General features: G+C 51.8%; 1 protein-coding gene across 1 annotated transcript in view; it reads left to right on the forward strand.

Moving 5' to 3' along the window:
- Nucleotides 1-17,181, forward strand: part of RIMS2 (regulating synaptic membrane exocytosis 2) — a 71,470-nt gene extending 54,289 nt beyond the window's left edge. Inside the window, exons 18-21 of the mRNA XM_078778109.1 lie at nt 9,698-9,807; nt 10,139-10,240; nt 10,342-10,481; nt 14,324-17,181. Of these exons, the coding sequence (XP_078634235.1) occupies nt 9,698-9,807; nt 10,139-10,240; nt 10,342-10,481; nt 14,324-14,536 (565 nt within the window). The 3' untranslated portion in view covers nt 14,537-17,181. The remainder of the gene's footprint in view (nt 1-9,697; nt 9,808-10,138; nt 10,241-10,341; nt 10,482-14,323) is intronic.
- The last annotated feature ends 482 nt before the right edge of the window (nt 17,182-17,663 follow it).

Below are 17,663 nucleotides of genomic sequence, written 5' to 3' on the forward strand. Positions count from 1 at the left end.
ACACACATTTCAATAATCATCAAAACACTTATTTCACCCTCCTGCAAGACCATGGCTTAGATGTCATTGCATACATGTGATCCTCAATTGGGCAGCGGGGAGGTACCGTCCAAGCAAGATGGTGGGGGTGTTTCGGGCTGTGCTGCCCGCAGTCCCAAAAGCAAGTGCCCGACTTGCGACTTCTTCACCCCTCCCCTCAATTCTTGGCCCCTTGGCAGCCAAACAGCTCCTTAGCTGTCATCCTGCCGGAAAGGTCTCCACACCAGGCTCCTTTGCCTCAGGCTCTCATAGCCTCCGGGTCACCAGGGGTCTCCATACCGCTGAGCGCCCAACCAGACCCCCCGCCGACAGGCTCCCAATTTCCAGACACCACTGGCTGCCAGGGACAAATTACCTCAGGAGGGACCGCAGTCACCGCTCCTCCAGAGCTTGATCTGTACCTGCGGACACACACACCTTCCCCACCCACAAAATCCACAATAACATTTCCTCCCCCACTGCCATTCACTTCTCAACACATATTTCAATAAAGATGACATAAAGCGATGCTGCCATGGCCTGCTTACACGTGAATTTCCCATATTCACATTCTCTCTCCAACCACAACTCAATTTCCATCCTCACAACCACACAAAAACACAAAACCTCTACACATAAACAAACGCCACCCACAAGACACTTTGTGGCACACATTCCAATCCCCTCACCGACCATGTAATCACTCTCACCTGCCCCCATTCCAAATTACTAATGTCCCAATTTATAAGAAAGTGCTGATCCCCGGGACAGTAAACATCAAGGCACCTTACTTCATGTGCAGGTAGTTGCAGGTTGGTCGGGTCCAAGAGTGCCATCCACCTGGCCAAATTCCAAATTTGTCCCATGGGGCCTATAAATTTCCCCAAATTTCCTTTTTATCCAACTGTACTGGCAAGCATGTGGATCCGCCTCCTCCGGTGACCATTACCACACTACTACCCGAGGTTACAACAGCACCGCCCCTCTACCGTGTAAGAGCCATCGGATAAGTTGAGCAGCCGAAACGCCAACATGGCCCATGAGTGTCCATAAGGGTGCGACCCACCATCCATCCTTCGGCCCCCCTGCGAGGAACACGGCTCCACGAGCCCCAAGCTGGCCAATGTGGTGAGCACCTGCTGCCAACTCTGCCATTCCCAAGGCCTCGGACCTGGGGGGCACGGTTGCAGTGCGTGGCATCCATATCACGTCCCCTGCACCTCTCACATCCCCCAGTCCACATCTCACATCCCCCAGCTCTACCACATAATTTAAAGCATCACAAAACAGGTCGCTCTACTTGCAACACACGTGAGAAATAGAACTGCATATATTCACACGATTTTTAAAGGGTGAAAGTTAACTTTTTTTTATTTTCACTGAAAACCTGTCAGTCAAAACACATTATAATGTACCATCTATTTATTACATAAGCAAAAGTGGCAGAATTTCCATCTTTCCCTCTTCACTGTATTTTCCATATGCGAGTGGTGGCAGACTGATGCGACATGGTGCTTCACGAAGGGGAAGATGGATGTGAGGGTGTGACCTTAAAAATGCCTGTCACTTTCATACATAAATCTATCTCTATCTATAAGATTGGTATTCCCATCAGCGAAGCAATGGGTCTTGTATTCCAGTCCCTATGAATAAACCCATTACTAGAAAAAACATCTTCCTGCCTTTGTGCATGCAATCCAACTAGGATGAAAAACATGCTTTACAAGAATTGTTGTAAAAATTGGCGATGTACCTTCCTTTGGTTTGTCCTTTATTGAGCACTTCCTGAGAGAAGTACAGGGAAGTTTGTTCTTGAAGCAGCTGCATCTATATTTACACCCTGATTTACATGCATATTTTGTCAGTTCAATCACAGCTCGAGGGGCGGGCAGGTTGAGACACCTCACTGGGGTGTAAACACCTTCCTTAACATTCCAACCATTTTCTTCAATGGGAGGAAGAGCCTGACAGTTGGTAGTGTGCACGTGTGATATGTGGTAGTAAGGCAGCACGAGTCGGAGGTAACATCTCTCCCTCCAAGTTCTTGGAACGAAACATTTCCCATCTTAGAGCTGATAGGGTTGTGGGACCTGTCAAGCAGTACATGCGGCAGATGAACTGCTCCAAACCGTTGACCTGTGGTGGCAATTCGCCATTGACCAGAACACACGGAATAGGACCTTCATCAAGCACCGTGAAGCAGTTGATTGCTGGGTCATCTTCTTCAAGCTTCACGTAGGCACCAACCCAGGTCTTCTTGGAAATACCCACAAATTTCCCACCCCAGTCAGTGCCGGTGAAATTGTGGAGTCCAATTACTTGCATTCACTCTACCACATCAATTTCTCTGTATTTTCTGCCCTTACCAGTCAAGAACTTGAGGCGAGTTAGATCTCCAAGTCGACCAGGAGAGACCAGGTCAATAAGAAGCGTGAGAACGTCAGTGTCTGGTGACCAAACACATATTTCCTGCCAAGTGTTCTCGGCTCCAGATGATACTTATCTCGCACCCTAGAATGAATGGCGAGGGGCAGGCCAATTGAGAGAGGTGTCTGGATAGTCTGCTGAAACCCATCTTCCTTCTTTGGTTGATGCTTCACCTGACGATCAGTTCGAGTATTTTGGATGAGGAACTGGCAAGCGACGTCAACAACTTTGTCTACTTATTCATTGCGAATTCCAGAAACTTTGAGAACATGACGCCAAAGAGGGGATGAGTGTGGAACTACTGGAGTAGAGGAGGATTCCCAAAGTCTTCAAAGCTACCGTTGAATGACCATTTTCGGTACTCCATCATCTCCTCTCGTAGAATGTTTGCCATGCTCTTCAAGTGGCCAATTGCGTCGTCATTATCCAGCATCGCAGACCGAAGTTCCATAGCAATGCTAACTGCTGTTGGGAGGACGGAATTGTCAGGCTCATTTTTGCGTAGCGATTTGATGAACTGGACATTAGGAAGCCGTTCAGATATCACTTTTTTCAGATGCTTGCGGTAGTTTTCTGTCTCATTAACCTCTACCTGATACCTCTTCAAAATTGACAGGTATGCAGCATTCACCTCAGCCATGTTTAGGGTAACGTCATCATTAGAGAGGGTGTTTTGAATGGAGAGGAGCAGCTGTTCATCACATACAGAGTGAATGAGCTGGGCATTACTGTAATCTAATGTAGCGAAGGTGCGCTGTGCATAACGCAAGCATTTCCTATGATCGTTCTTTTCAAGAGCAGAAGCATCTCCGGCGCTCTCGAACCCAGATACACAAGTTCTTACACGGTCATCTTGAGTCTTGCGTTTTATCTCCAGAAAGTTTTCACCCATGTTGTCCGACAAATCGCGATGAAGAGGTTCTGAAGCATTGTTTGGACAAAAGCTGCAGGACGAGAACAAACACACCTGTTTCTTTGGTGTGGTTTTTGCCCTTTTAGGGTGGAAAGAATCAGTTGCACTGAAAGGTCGCCCAGGCCCTCAAGAGGAACATGCAGATGTATCGGGCCGGGTTCGTTTAGCTCTGAATCTTTCAATCATGCTCTTGTTGACGATGGGTTTCTGACATTCAGTATGATAACACACAGATTTGCGGTCCGCTTCACTCAAGCTATCTAAGCGGTCACTAAGTTGTTTCATATCAAGCTGACCCAAAGATAATCGTTCATTACAGCAAACAATTAGATCTTCAATCATACTTGGGTTATTCACTGGTCTCTTGCTTGCCAAGCATTCTCGGCTTGCATTCTCGGCCTGCAAGCGTTCTCGGCACCCTCATTGCAGATGATGCACACACTGCTTGACATGATGATGAGAATCTCACCTGAAACAGAAAAAAACAGCATTAGCATGTTACAAAAGTTCTTCAAAATAAAACGACATTCCTAAAATTAGTTCATTAATCAGTGGAGATAGACATGAGTTCAGTCCCAGATGGGGGGTGGGCTCCCAGAAGACAGGGGGGCTCCAGAATGAGATCTAGGGACAGGAAAATTTTACCCCCATCATTTTTCAACATCTAGACTCCAAATCAAACTGAAAATGCAAAAAAATCTATTTTAACACACAAATCCTACGGGATTACACTTCATACCACACTGTTAGTTCTGAATGCGGTAAATTTAAAAATAATTTCAGTCATTCACAGAGGTCTTTCAAGCTTGGGCGCAGAGGGTCTGCATTAGCTGGGCCTCTGACGTGACAATATATATGCTTCTATATTATAAAACAGGAGAGTCTGTCCGTCGGTCCGTCCCGAAACTACTCCCTCAGTTTAGGGGTTGGCGCCACCAAACCTTCTGTGGAACGTTTTGGGGTCCCAGCAGGTGTCCTAAGGTAGGTGGAAGGTTTCATAAATTCCTCAATACAATTATGATTTTGACTTTTGAACCGTACGTAGCTGCTCCTGATCCAGAAGTAAACACAATGAGGAAGATTTGCTGGTTTGATAATATCTCGATGTAATCGTGGTTTTGAGTTTCCACCCGAACGGCTCCGCTTTTATCCATGCCAACGTGGATGGGACGTTTCGTGAAATTCCTCATTTTGATTTTGATTTTCGATTTGTACGAAGTGTTTTGTATCCGCCCTTTCTCGCCGGCAGATTCGTCTGTATCGGTTATCATGTCAAATTGGTCAATATTCATTTACATCGTGTTTGTAATATTTGCGTTTGTAACATTGTATTTTGATATATTAATGCTATTGTGGCGGACACGATAGCTCGCTGGCGCAGACATAATTCCGCGCACCAGCGGGTGGCGGCCACGCCCCAGGTCGGGCGTGGCCTGGAGATATATACGCAGGCTCGCTGCCGCGCGCATGTTAGTGCGGATGAGTGAGCAATGAATAAAGAGCTCGATAATAACCAAAGCGTTGTGGCCTACCTTTGTTCAACGTGTGTGCTCCCGCACCACATTGGTGACCTCCGACTGGTTCAACCATAGTTGAACCCCCGAACGCGCAATGGCCATCAATGCGATCAAGCTACCGGAGTTCTGAGAAGCGCAGGCCGACACCTGGTTTCTTCAAGCCGAGGCCCAATTCCAGCTCCGGCGCGTCACGGCGGACGACACGAGGTACTTCTACGTGGTCGCTGCCCTTGGCTCTGGCACGGCCGCACGCGTCGTGTCCTTCCTCCGGCACCCGCCAGACGAGGGCAAGTACGCGGCGCTCAAGCAGCTGCTCCTTGATACGTTTGGCCTCCCAGAGGCCGACCGTGCCGACCGTCTTTTGGACCTTCCCGCCCTCGGCGACACACGCCCGTCGGCATCCGCCCGCATGGATTACATGCTATCCCTGCTCGGCGATGGCCGCGCGGATTTCCTGTTCCGTGCTCTCTTCCTCCGTGCGCTGCCTGTACAGGTACGGCTCGCGTTGGCCGGGTCGACCATTACGGAACCGCGGGCCCTGGCCAGGGAGGCGGACAAGTACTTCGCAGCCCACGACGCGCGGCCAGCATATAGCATGGCCGTCGTGGGTCCCAGCGCCGCGCACGGTGCGTGTGGTTCGGATCCTTCCGAGCACGGCGTAGGTTTGGCGGATCTCCGCGTGGCATGGCATTCGGATCCTCCCGAATACGGCGTAGGTTTGGCGGATCGCCGCGTGGCATGGCATTCGGTTCCTTCCGAGCGCGGCGTAGGTTTGGCGGATCCATGTGTGGCCGCCGCAACGCCCCGCCCACCACCGTCGTCGCAACCGGCGCGGTGACCACCACCGGGCCAGACCTGGTGCCATTTCCATGCCAGGTTCGGCCATAAGGCCAGGTCCTGTCGCCCGCATTGTACTTTTGGCAGGTCGGGAAACGACCAGGCCGGCGCTCGCTTCCTGCCATGAGCGTCGGCCATACTGGCAGCCTGTTGTTCATAACGGACACCTCCTCGGGTCGTGGCTTCCTGTGCGACACAGGAGCGCAGGTGAGCGTCCTCCCTGCTTCCGCGTCCGACCGGCAAGCTGCGGGCCGGGGCCCCACTTTGCTTGCCGCCAACGGCACACCCATCCGCACGTTCGGGAAGCGTTGCCTCTCGCTGCGGTTCGGGGGGCAGCGCTTTCAGTGGTCGTTCGTTACCGCTAGTGTCCCCATGGGCCTACTCAGAGCGGACTTCCTCTGTGCGCATGGGCTGCTGGTGGACGTGAGGCACAGACGCCTTGTCCAGGCCGAAACCTTCAGCTCGCTCGCTTGCGCGCTGAGCAGTTCGTTGAGCTGCTCCCTGGGTGGCTCACAGAGCGGCTCGCCAAGCGGCTTGCTGAGCGGTTCGGTTCCGGCAAGGTTGGTCTGCACGCTTCCGGCAGCGGACGAGTTCACCCGCCTCCTCGCCAGTTTCCCGGCCCTCACGCGGCCCACCTTCTCGGCGGTGGCCGCCAAGCACGGGGTGGAGCATCACATCCCCACCGTAGGGCCACCGGTCTACGCCCGGGCGCGCCGCCTCGACCCGGCGAAGCTCGCCGTGGCGCAGGGGGAGTTCGCCACGCTGGAGCGACTGGGCATCGTCCGGCGCTCCAACAGCGCGTGGGCATCGCCGCTGCACATCGTGCCCAAGCCCGGCGGTGGGTGGAGGCCGTGCGGTGACTACTGCCGCCACAACGATGCTACCACCCCCGACCGCTACCCGGTCCCTCACATCCAAGACTTTTCCGCCCGGTTGGCGAACATGTCCCTCTTCTCCAAGGTGGACCTCATCCGCGGATACCACCAGGTCCCCGTCAGGCCGGAGGACATACCGAAGACGGCCGTCATTACACCATTCGGCCTCTTCGAGTTTCTGCGGATGCCCTTCGGGTTGAAGAATGCGGCCCAGGCGTTCCAGCGGCTGATGGACAGCATCTTGCGCGACTTGGATTTCGTTGTCGTCTACCTGGACGACATCCTCGTCGCAAGCGCGTCCCGTGAGGAGCACCTCCGCCATCTCCGCATGCTCTTCGAACGCCTGGACCGGCATGGCCTGATCGTCAACCCCGCCAAGTGCCGGTTCGGCATCACCGAGATCGACTTTTTGGGGCACCGCATCACCAGGCACGGGGCCATCCCCTTGCCGGCCAAGGTGGAGGTGGTCAGGGGTTTTCCGCGCCCCCGCACCATCAAGGGGCTCCAGGAGTTCCTGGGCATGGTGAACTTCTATCACCGTTTCCTGCCCCGCATCGCCCAGCTCCTGTGCCCCCTGCACGAGGCCCTCCGGGGGAAGCCGGGCAAAGGCGACGTTGCCTGGACCGAGCCGATGGACGCGGCGTTCGCGGGCGCGAAGCTCACCTTGGCTAACGCCACCATGCTCGCACACCCGGCACCCGATGCACCGATCGCCCTCACCACCGACGCGTCAGACTACGCGGTGGGTGCGGTGCATGAGCAATGGGTGAAGGAGGCTTGGCAGCCGCTGGCATTCTTTAGCCGGCAGCTCCGCCCGCACGAACGGCGGTACAGTACCTTCGACCGTGAGCTGCTCGGGCTCCACCTGGCGGTCCGGCACTTCCGCCATCTGCTCGAGGGCCGCCCGTTCGCGGCCTTCGTCGACCATAAGCCCCTGGTTTTCGCGATGGCCAAGGTCGCCGAGCTGTGGTCAGCCCGGCAGCAGCGTCACCTCTCAGCCGTGTCCAAGTACACGACGGACATCCGGCACGTCGCAGGGAAGGACAACCCAGTGGCGGATTGCCTTTCCCGGGCCCTCGCCCACGCGGTCCACCTCGGGATCGACTATGCCCGGATGGCAGTGGACCAGTCCACCGACCCCGCCGTCCAGGCTTTTCGGACCGCCGTCACGAGCCTCCGCGTCGCTGAGGTACCGTTCGACGGTGCGGGCGCGGCCCTCTTGTGCGACGTCTCCCTCGGCCGGCCTCGCCCCATCATGCCCGCTGGCTGGCAGCGCCGGGTTTTTGACGCCATCCACGGCCTGTCCCATCCGGGCACGAAGGCCTTCCAAAAGCTGGTCGCCGACAAGTTCGTCTGGCATGGCCTCCGGAAGGCCGTCCGCGATTGGGCCAGGACGTGCCTCGCGTGCCAGTGCGCGAAGGTCCACCGCCACAACCGGGCCCCGCTGGCCCCGTTTACGGTGCCCGAACGTCGGTTCGACCACGTTCACGTGGACTTGGTGGGACCTATGCCCCCCTCGCGGGGTTTCACCCACGTCCTCACCATGGTGGACCGCACCACCCGGTGTCCGGAGGCCGTGCCTTTGGCAGCAACGACGGCGGCGGACGTCGCGCAGGCGTTCATCGCCACTTGGGTTGCCCGTTTCGGCGCCCCCTCGGACATCTTGTCCGACCGCGGCCCCCAGTTCACCTCGGAGCTCTGGGGGGCGGTGGCGCGGGGGCTCGGGGTCCAGCTGCACCGCACCACGGCCTACCACCCCCAGGCCAACGGCCTGTGCGAGCGCTTCCACCGCTCCTTGAAGGCCGCGCTCCGGGCCACCCTCCGCGACGGCGGCTGGGTCGACAGACTCCCCTGGGTCCTGCTGGGCCTCCGGACGGCGCCCAAGGACGACCTGCGCGCATCCGTGGCGGAGCTGGTCTTCGGACAACCGCTGCGGGTGCCGGGCGAGTTCCTCCCCGACTCCACAGCACCATGGTCCGCGGCGCAGCAGCGCTCCTCCCTGCAGGAGACCGCCCGGAGGTTCGCCCCGGTGCCGACGGCGCACCACGGTTGCCCGCCAACGCACGTCGCCCCGGAGCTTCGCACGGCAGAGTACGTGTTCGTCCGCCACGACGCCCACCGGACACCGCTGCGGCTCCCGTACGACGGGCCCTTCCGCGTGCTGGAGACCGGGGCGAAGCATTTCACCCTGGACATCGGCGGTGCTCCGGACCGCGTCTCCGTGGACCGCCTCAAGCCGGCCCACCTCGACTTGGACCACCCCCCGCCAGCGGCTCTGCCCCCGCGTCGGGGCCGCCCCCCGGCGGGCGGACCCCCGGCTCCGCCCAACCACGCCGTCACGCCACCCCCCTGTCCTGCACCCATCCCAGATGCCGCCGGAGGCATCCCCGATGGCATCCCGGCATCCCAGACGCCGCCAGCCGCCCGTGGGCACTTCGGCCGGGTCATCCGGTTGCCCCACAAGCTGACCCTTCAGGTGCACGGGAATTCTGGGGGGGGGCGCGTGTGGCAGACACGATGGCTCGCTGGCGCAGACATAATTCCGCGCACCAGCGGGTGGCGGCCACGCCCCAGGTAGGGCGTGGCCTGGAGATATATACGCAGGCTCGCTGCCGCGCGCACGTTAGTGCGGATGAGTGAGCAATGAATAAAGAGCTCGATAATAACCAAAGCGTTGTGGCCTACCTTTGTTCAACGTGTGTGCTCCCGCACCACACTATAGTATTTATTTGGCCTCCCACCCATGTGAAGCACGCCACTTTGCTTGTATGTTTATATTTGACACGTTCAGAGTGGTTGGATTACACATAGTGAAGAAAAGAGCAGTGTCCAACCAAATACAAATTCCTGTCCTGCCAGTTTGAAACAAAAAAGTGAACAGGCTGGGCTAATCAATTAGACCACCAGAATTTGACCCTTTAGACCAGAACCATGCTGCACCCTCGGCTCGTGGCCTTACTTTATGGACTTCTTAGAATGTCCCAAGAGGTATATTTTTTGGGGAGTGTTTTTGAGATGGTGTGTCTCATGTGACGTAGGAAACTAACATAATAGTTTTGAGGAGGTGAGCATGCCTATTTTATAATGAGTGCTCCGTGTACTGTTCCCAGTTTGGCATTCCCTAGCCTCTTGTTTGGCGGTTGTCCAATCAGCGACTTCCTCGACGGTCTCGGCCCTGCTCAGGTGGTGGGTCGGCAGACATTAGCTACACCGGCGATGGGTACGGTTCTCCATTGTGACGCTCTGTGCTGCACTTGCAAGTGCTGCAACATTACTGCACAATATCCTGTATTTCTATCTTAAACACACCCCACCCACTCATTGCCCCCTGCCACACCCGTCGTACCACACGTGCACCACGCTCCATGCCAATGTACGTCATTGTATCCTATATTCCTATGTAAGCACTCCCCACCCACTCATTGTGCTCTGCCACACACGCCGTACCACACGTGCACCACCCTCCTCGACAACGTACATAGTTGGTGATGTGATCATGTAATCCTTGTGTCATGCGGAATGGTGCGTTCATGTGCCATGTTTTTCACCAGGTGAGATACAGATAGGAATGGTGAATAAAAAGAACCAGCTGGAGGTGGAAGTCATTCGGGCCAAAGGCCTGGTTCCCAAACCATCTGCAAAGTCTCTGCCAGGTAACTCCAGCTGTCAGAAGCTGTTGTAGTGAGTTTGATGTATACTCTCACCTGAACCCGTTAATGCAGTGACTCTTTCTTCTGCTTTTTCATCACCAAAGCTCCATATGTGAAGGTTTACCTATTGGAGGGTGGCACATGTGTCGCAAAAAAGAAGACCAAAATTGCAAGGAAAACGCTGGACCCACTCTATCAGCAGCCACTGGTGTTTGAGGAGCGACCACATGGCAAAGTCCTCCAGGTGTGGTTGTGGTGATTCTGATGTTGGGTGTGGCAATAATGATTGTTTTTGAGATTTCTCTCTGTATTCATACAGCCGGAGACAGATAGTCTTTTGAGACCCATTGAAGCATGCGGTGCTACGACCTAAAGGGTCGATCTCAAATGGGATAATGTGACCTTACTTCGTCTCTCACCTACTTCTTCCCATGCATTTTAATTTCCGATTGCACTTTTGTACTAGCTGGACGCAAGCACAAACACCAATATAGTTGCCTTTCCCCATTGCTACAAATACGTTTGACGTTGCACTGCATCGCAGCTTTACATTGCTGCTAAGTTCATGTGATATGCCAGCCATGTGACCAACTCCATTTTGATTCTCCACTTTCTACAGAACCGTAATTAGGAATACTAATACACAAAAAAAAACTTCTTTTTTTTCATACAAAACTAGCAGTGACCCATGGAACAGAGTTCCGTAGAAAAACCTTCCCTTTTTGGGGTGGTGTATAGGCAACAAAGCACTCCCTTGCATGCTCCCAGAAGTTTGTTTTAACAACGTAAATGTAGGGCATGGCAATTCTGAATACAACAGGTTCGACGATGTGTTTGGCCTGAACTGCATGAAAATCAAAATGCCGGTGGGTGGAGTCAGGCCGGCTGTCCAACCAATGGGTGAAGAGAGAGAAACAGAAACAGACAGACCAAAAAAAGGTTCTACTTTAATATGTAGATGATGACAACATTCGGTAACCTATTGCGATTAACCTCAGCCTCGTATAATCATATTATTTAAATATCCCTTTTGTCTGTGAGGTACCCTCGCATGGACGCGCACTCACCATCAAAGGTTTTGTACTTGGAGGTCTCTCTTATTTTCGAGTGGTCATATCATATTCAGGACAAGGACATCAGGAGACAATGGACGAGTCACCACACGGTGTATGGGAATTGAACCTGGGAGTCCAGAATCCTGAGATGTGCTCTCCGATGTAAAGGACAAACAGGCAAACCACTTGTCATGCAATTTTATAATGTCCTGTCTTTCTAGTTGAGGACATAATGTGTCCCCCATTTGATTAACCCTGCATTCTGTTGGTTTCCTCACCCCCTATATCCCCATATGTGTGGCTTGTTTGCAGACCGTGCAACGCCTCACTGGTGTGAGTTTGGTCCACGCATGTCACAAACGCTTCAGTTATCTGTCAAAAATACAGGCCACAACGATCACCACCACCAATTACCCTCATCTGGAATACAATCTATCAAGCCATGTCTAAATCCCAGTAATCTCAGTTTTCTCTGCACAGCAACACAACAAAACTCCAAGAGTGGTGCCAAGAGGCAGAAAATAGTTTCCTTCTGCACCAGTCTTTTTGTACATCCTGTGCACTCAATTTATCCATGTTGTTGTTCAAACCCACAGTTTATGTATTCTTCTCAGTTGGTTAATTTCAATCTCCTTGCCTTATCCGTGTTTCCTATTACCATCCCCTACCGCCGACTTTCCATTTTCGCTTGTACATTGAAATCCACCATTTCTCATGATTTAAGACTCCGATCGAGTACTTCACTCGACTCTGCATCTTTATGCTCTCGGGATTGACAGTCGTGGAAGGACCCAGGCGTGAGATCTTGTGACGACTTGGACAAGACTTGATCGAGTCCAGCGTTCTGCGTTCTCATTTTTCTGAAAATTCCATTGCAAAATATTTTGCAATTATTATGAGATTATTGATCCTTCAAAACCCGCGAATACATGCCGCAGGTTATTGTCTCCGTTGTCCATCCTTCTCACCAAGAAACACCCAATGCTTTAAAAGACATTTTACTGTGTTTTTAGCATTCCTGCATGTAACCCGGAAAATAAAACTCATCTTTGATAATCCCACAACCATCTTGGATAATCCCGCAACCATCTTGGGTAATCCAGCAACCATCTTGGATAATCCCGCAACCATCTTGGGTAATCCCGCAACCATCTTGGGTAATCACGCAACCATCTTGGGTAATCACGCAACCATCTTGGGCAATCCCGCAACCATCTTGGGTAATCCAGCAACCATCTTGGATAATCCCGCAACCATCTTGGGTAATCCCGCAACCATCTTGGGTAATCACGCAACCATCTTGGGCAATCCCGCAACCATCTTGGATAATCCCGTAACAATCTTGGATAATCCCACAACAATCTTGGATAATCCCACATCCATCTTGCATAATCACACATCCATCTTGGATAATCCCGCATCCATCTTGGATAAATCCACAACCATCTTTGATAATCCCACAACAGGCAAAACTACTAATATTCCATGTGGGTGCTTATCGGATAGAAGAGAGAAAGAGAACATCCGTCTTTCGTATGTTTATTTCCCCCTTCCCTCCTTCCTAATCTCACCGGATGCCTGGCATCTCCAATTCCAAACTCATCACCTCCGCCACCGAAGGTGGACTGAGGTTATGTTTTCACCTCTGTCTGTCTGTTTGTGAACAGGATATCTGAAAAAGTTGTGGATGGAGTCGGATGAAATTTGAGTGTGTGACAAGGACGAAATAATTAGATTTTGGTGAAAATCTGGATCTGGATCCGATAATTTTTAAAAGTGATTTTCACGATGGAGTGATCAGGCTAAAACCGATATATAGCAGGATATCTCAAAATTTGTGGACGGATTATGACAAAACTAGGTTGATGAGTTGGTTAGATCTGTCACTTCCAAGAAGGTCTGTCACTCAAGCTTTTGGGTCTCACTATCTGCCATGATCTTTCCTGGGAAAACCACATTTCAAATCTGGCCCCCAAAGCCAGTTGCCGACTGGGCATCCTCCGTCGTGCGAAGTCCTTCTTTGGCACACCTGAGCTCCTCACCACATACAAGGCTTTCATCCGCAGCTCAATGGAATACTGTTCCCCCCTCTGGGCCCGGTGCTCCTGCCTCACACCTAGCTCGGCTTCACGCTGTTGAAACCAAAGCTTTCAGAATCATTGGAATCTCCCGCGATGAAGCTAACTCCGAGGGCCTTTCACTTACTCACCACAGGCAGGTTGGTGGTCTTTCTGTCTTCTACCGACTCCTCTCCGGCCTTGCTCCCCCAGCTCTCTCTGGGCTCTGTCCTCCAAATATTCCTACAGGTCGCACAAGATCTGCCTGCAACCTTCTTATGGTTAAACTGCCAAAATCAAGACTCTCTGCTCACCTTCACTCTTTCATTCCCCTTTTCTCCCACTTCTGGAACAAACTCCCTCACTCTCTTCAATCCGACTCCTCCCTCCAGGTCTTTAAAACAGCTGTTCACCACCATCTCTTATCTTCCCCCATCCAAAACCTTGATCTTTTCTACCCCTGCTAATTTCACCCCAGATTCACTTTTTTGAAATACCAACTTCCTTCCTGGAAGTACTTGCAGTGTCCTTGTGTTTTATACTTCTCCCACCACTCCCACCACTCCCACCCCTTCCCCACATTCCCCCACCTCCTCCCCCCACGCCCTCTCCCTCCCTCAGATCTCCCGATGTCCCTGCTCTCAAATGTTGTGTTTGTGTGCTTCCCCTTCTCTCCCCATCTTGTCTACCGCTCCCCTTATTATATACTTTGTGTGTCTGTTTGATTTTTTTTGTGTGTGATAAATGTTAGCTCTTTCACGAGCCTCGATCCTGTATCCAAAATAAATAAATAAATAAAATGATGAGAACAAGTCCATTAGATTTTGGTTCAGGTCCGGATCCAGATCCGGCCGATCAGTGGGATACAAACGTAACCTGTTCAGCCTGGCGGAGGTATGCGCTCTCCCGAGTGTCCTTCTGGTATTGTTTGTAGCCATTTGATACCTAACTCATCTTTCATCTTTATCCTGCAGGTCATAGTCTGGGGAGATTATGGACGGATGGACCACAAGAGTTTCATGGGGGTTGTGCAGATCATGCTGGATGAGCTGGACCTCTCTAATATGGTCATTGGCTGGTACAAGCTCTTCCCGACGTCTTCTCTCGTCGATCCTACACTCGCCCCTCTCACCCGACGAGCTTCACAATCCTCGCTGGAAAGTTCAACATCCTATGCACGCTCCTAGTACACGCCACACCACTCCGTACCCCCACGTTGACCCACCATCTCTCTTCGACCCATGCACTGAACTTTCTGCCCACCACTTGAGTCTCAACCACACCATCACTTTCGCTACGCCTTTTCTCTGCATAACAAAGGACTTTAATCAAATCCTTGCTGGGTCCTCTAAACACCTGGATGGTTTTGCCTTTTGATGTGAACTCCCGTTTCCCTTGGGGTTCCTATAATTCTGGCAAAAAAAACAAGACCCTGGCTATTTCGTTGAGGCCCTGGGTGGGAACAACTTGGCAATGATCAGCATGTCCCCCTCCCTTGATCCCTCTTGCTGCCAAGTCGGTTTTCTACCGGAAGTCGAAGTTAACCTTTGTACCGTCACTTAATGGATGGAAGGAAGCGTGATGGAGGCCTTCGCATGAAATCGCTTCTTCTCGCCCCTTGCGATCAAGTGCTCTTGAGCATTCACCGGTAGTTGGAGCACATTTTGTGACCCGAAACACACTGAACCATGCGTGAGTTGCCAAACTGTAATCGCTCGCCTCGCTGTATCCGAGCGACGAACAGCTTTGAGGCCGTGGCTGTTCCTGAAACAGAAGATCACCTGCGGGTGATCCTTAGCTTTTGAGGGACACCGACTTCACGCCAGATGCCCCTCCTTTGTTTAATGTTTGATATTTTACAAGTGACGTTTTCTAAGGCTGTTGATGGGAGTTAGTGCATGTTCGGGCTTCCCACCCCGCTGCACAATTTCCTCGAAGTAGGTCGCGTGCTCTATCCGTTATCTCTTGTTTTTAACATTCCGACTTTGTTTTAGTTTCATCTCCGATGTGGAAATGTTCGTTTCTGAGATTGTAATGGCACAGAAGGGTTGATCCAATTTCTTAATCGTCAAATGGAAGTAGTCTGACCTTTCCCGAAAACTCGACGGTGCAGACCTCCTTTTTTATTGCTTTTGATTCTTCCCAGTGAAGAATCGCATTGATATTCTTTTGCACTGAAAGGGTAGATGATGCACAGAGATTAGGGGAATTGCTCGTGCAAACCATTTGCTCGTACATCACCTGAAGACCATTTGAGGGCCTCAATGGAAGACCGCAAGTTGCACGTCATCATGGCTGATGCGTTCGTACTTCCGCTGCCTGTCTGACGTCGTGTGCTGTCCCCAATTTTATGCCGGAGGCACTTCCTTTTCCACACAAGCGTCTGCCATCATCCCGGTCCATCTCGATCGTGCTAAGGTCGTCTTCGGCATCTTTGCCAAAATCCACGCTCGATGCCGGCGAAGCTCGTAACACCCCCCACTCACAATCCCATCGATTGTGACGTCGGCGTTTATTAATTTACTTCCACATTTCCTTTACGGCTCACACTTCCCTGTCTGCGATTCATTGCACGGAATACGACAAACGATCCCGTGTCTTCGCTCATTTTTGACGCGGAAGCTCCCCTCTGAGCTCGTTTCACAAGTGCACGTTTTCTGTCCGTAGTTTGCTCGTACACGTTCTCCGATGCACTTTTCGTTTTTTTTGCCGACTTCTGACGTCGGAGTCCGAAATCCAGAAAGATGTTTTTTTTCCATACCGGAAGGTTACTTTCAGAGGTTAGAAAGGGAAGTGGTTTGCCTATTGTGAACTTGTTTGCTCGTCCCAGCTTTTGTATCTTTTAGTTTTTGTAGAGATTCTGGTGATTTTAGTTTGTTTCCTTGCTCCGGGTGTTCCACGGCTTCTTGTCTTGTCTTTTTTCCCTTGCTTTCTGTCACAATGAAGTCACAGCGGTTGAAGTATTAATTGCCACATACTGTTTCAAACCAAACGATCCGCAATTTTCAGGGATGCCTCTTCATGGTGGTTGTACCCCCCCCCAACGCAAGTCAGGGGCCAAATCTTCCTCATTCTTCCCTGCTGCCCAGATTTGTCAGGGCAGCGCGGTCACGATCAGAGTGCCAATCGGTCCTCATGGACCTGCCCTTTTCTCTCTGGTCTCTTCTCTTCTCCTCGCTCTCTCTGTCTAACTCTGTCGTGGCCCTGACTTCGTGAAGGTGTGGTAGTACACCATCCTGGATGTGTGGTAGTACACCATCCTGGATGTGGGGTAGTACACCATCCTGGATGTGGGGGATCTCTGGGTTGCTCCTGGGCGATTGGTCGGTTGTCTCCGTGCCGCGGGGTTGTTCGAGAGAACTGTCAGGGGCTATACAACAACAACAACCAAACGATCTTGACATTCCCGGACTTTGAGAGATCTCCAAGATTTCCCGCCATGGTCACAAAGACTCTGGCCGTGTCCATCATGTGCCTTCCAGGCCGCCGTGCTTCGTTCCAAGACGTACCCGACTCGCTATAATATGTATGTAATTATGTCCTCTTCTGCTTTTCCACTTTTGTTTCACTTTATTACTTTGAAGTTTCTGTGCTCACTCAAACCTTTCGGCACGACGGGGCGTGGATTTCGTTGTTTGGAAAATAAAATTGTTTGTACAACTTGGTTCTTTCAGATTGCTTCTTGCAGGGTTTGTTCGTAGGTTTCTTACCTGAACTTTCACCTGTGGTATTAAAGACTAGAATTGGCAGCAATTGTTTTCAAATTGGAATGATGTTTCGGATGTGATCATTTGATACAAAACGACAAGAAAATAATAAAAATGTCACTCTTTCGTCGTTTGGGTCTTTTTTTAGCAAGTGTCGCTCTGCAGCTTCGATGACAGTTGTAGAATCAGTGTTCAGATTTATTGGACAAATTAGTTATGGAGGACAAAGTCATGAAATGTTGCCCAGTTTGCAAGAACCGCAGAGTACCAAACTTGTCGGGCCACCAGCTTGACGTTTACCTCCAATAACAAGCCTAAAGTGCAATCTTTTGCAAGGTTACCACTGATGGCCGATGCCACTGCAACAAAAGTTGCTGAAACCCATTAATTTCCCTTTTGTCGTCTCTCTATGTCACAAGAGCTATGTTGCGTGTTATGCCAAGGAACCACCGTGATAGCTGGAGGCGTCGCATACTGCACAGACGTGTGTGCCCACACCTGTGATTGAACCCAACAAACGATGGCATTTACATCACCATGATAACCTGGCTTCTGCCCTGGGTGGAGAGAATTGGTACATTCCCTGCCATCTGATCGGCATCACAAG

The sequence above is a fragment of the Myxine glutinosa genome, chromosome 5 (assembly GCF_964187855.1).
Source record: "Myxine glutinosa chromosome 5, kmMyxGlut1.1, whole genome shotgun sequence".
NCBI lineage: Eukaryota > Metazoa > Chordata > Myxini > Myxiniformes > Myxinidae > Myxine > Myxine glutinosa.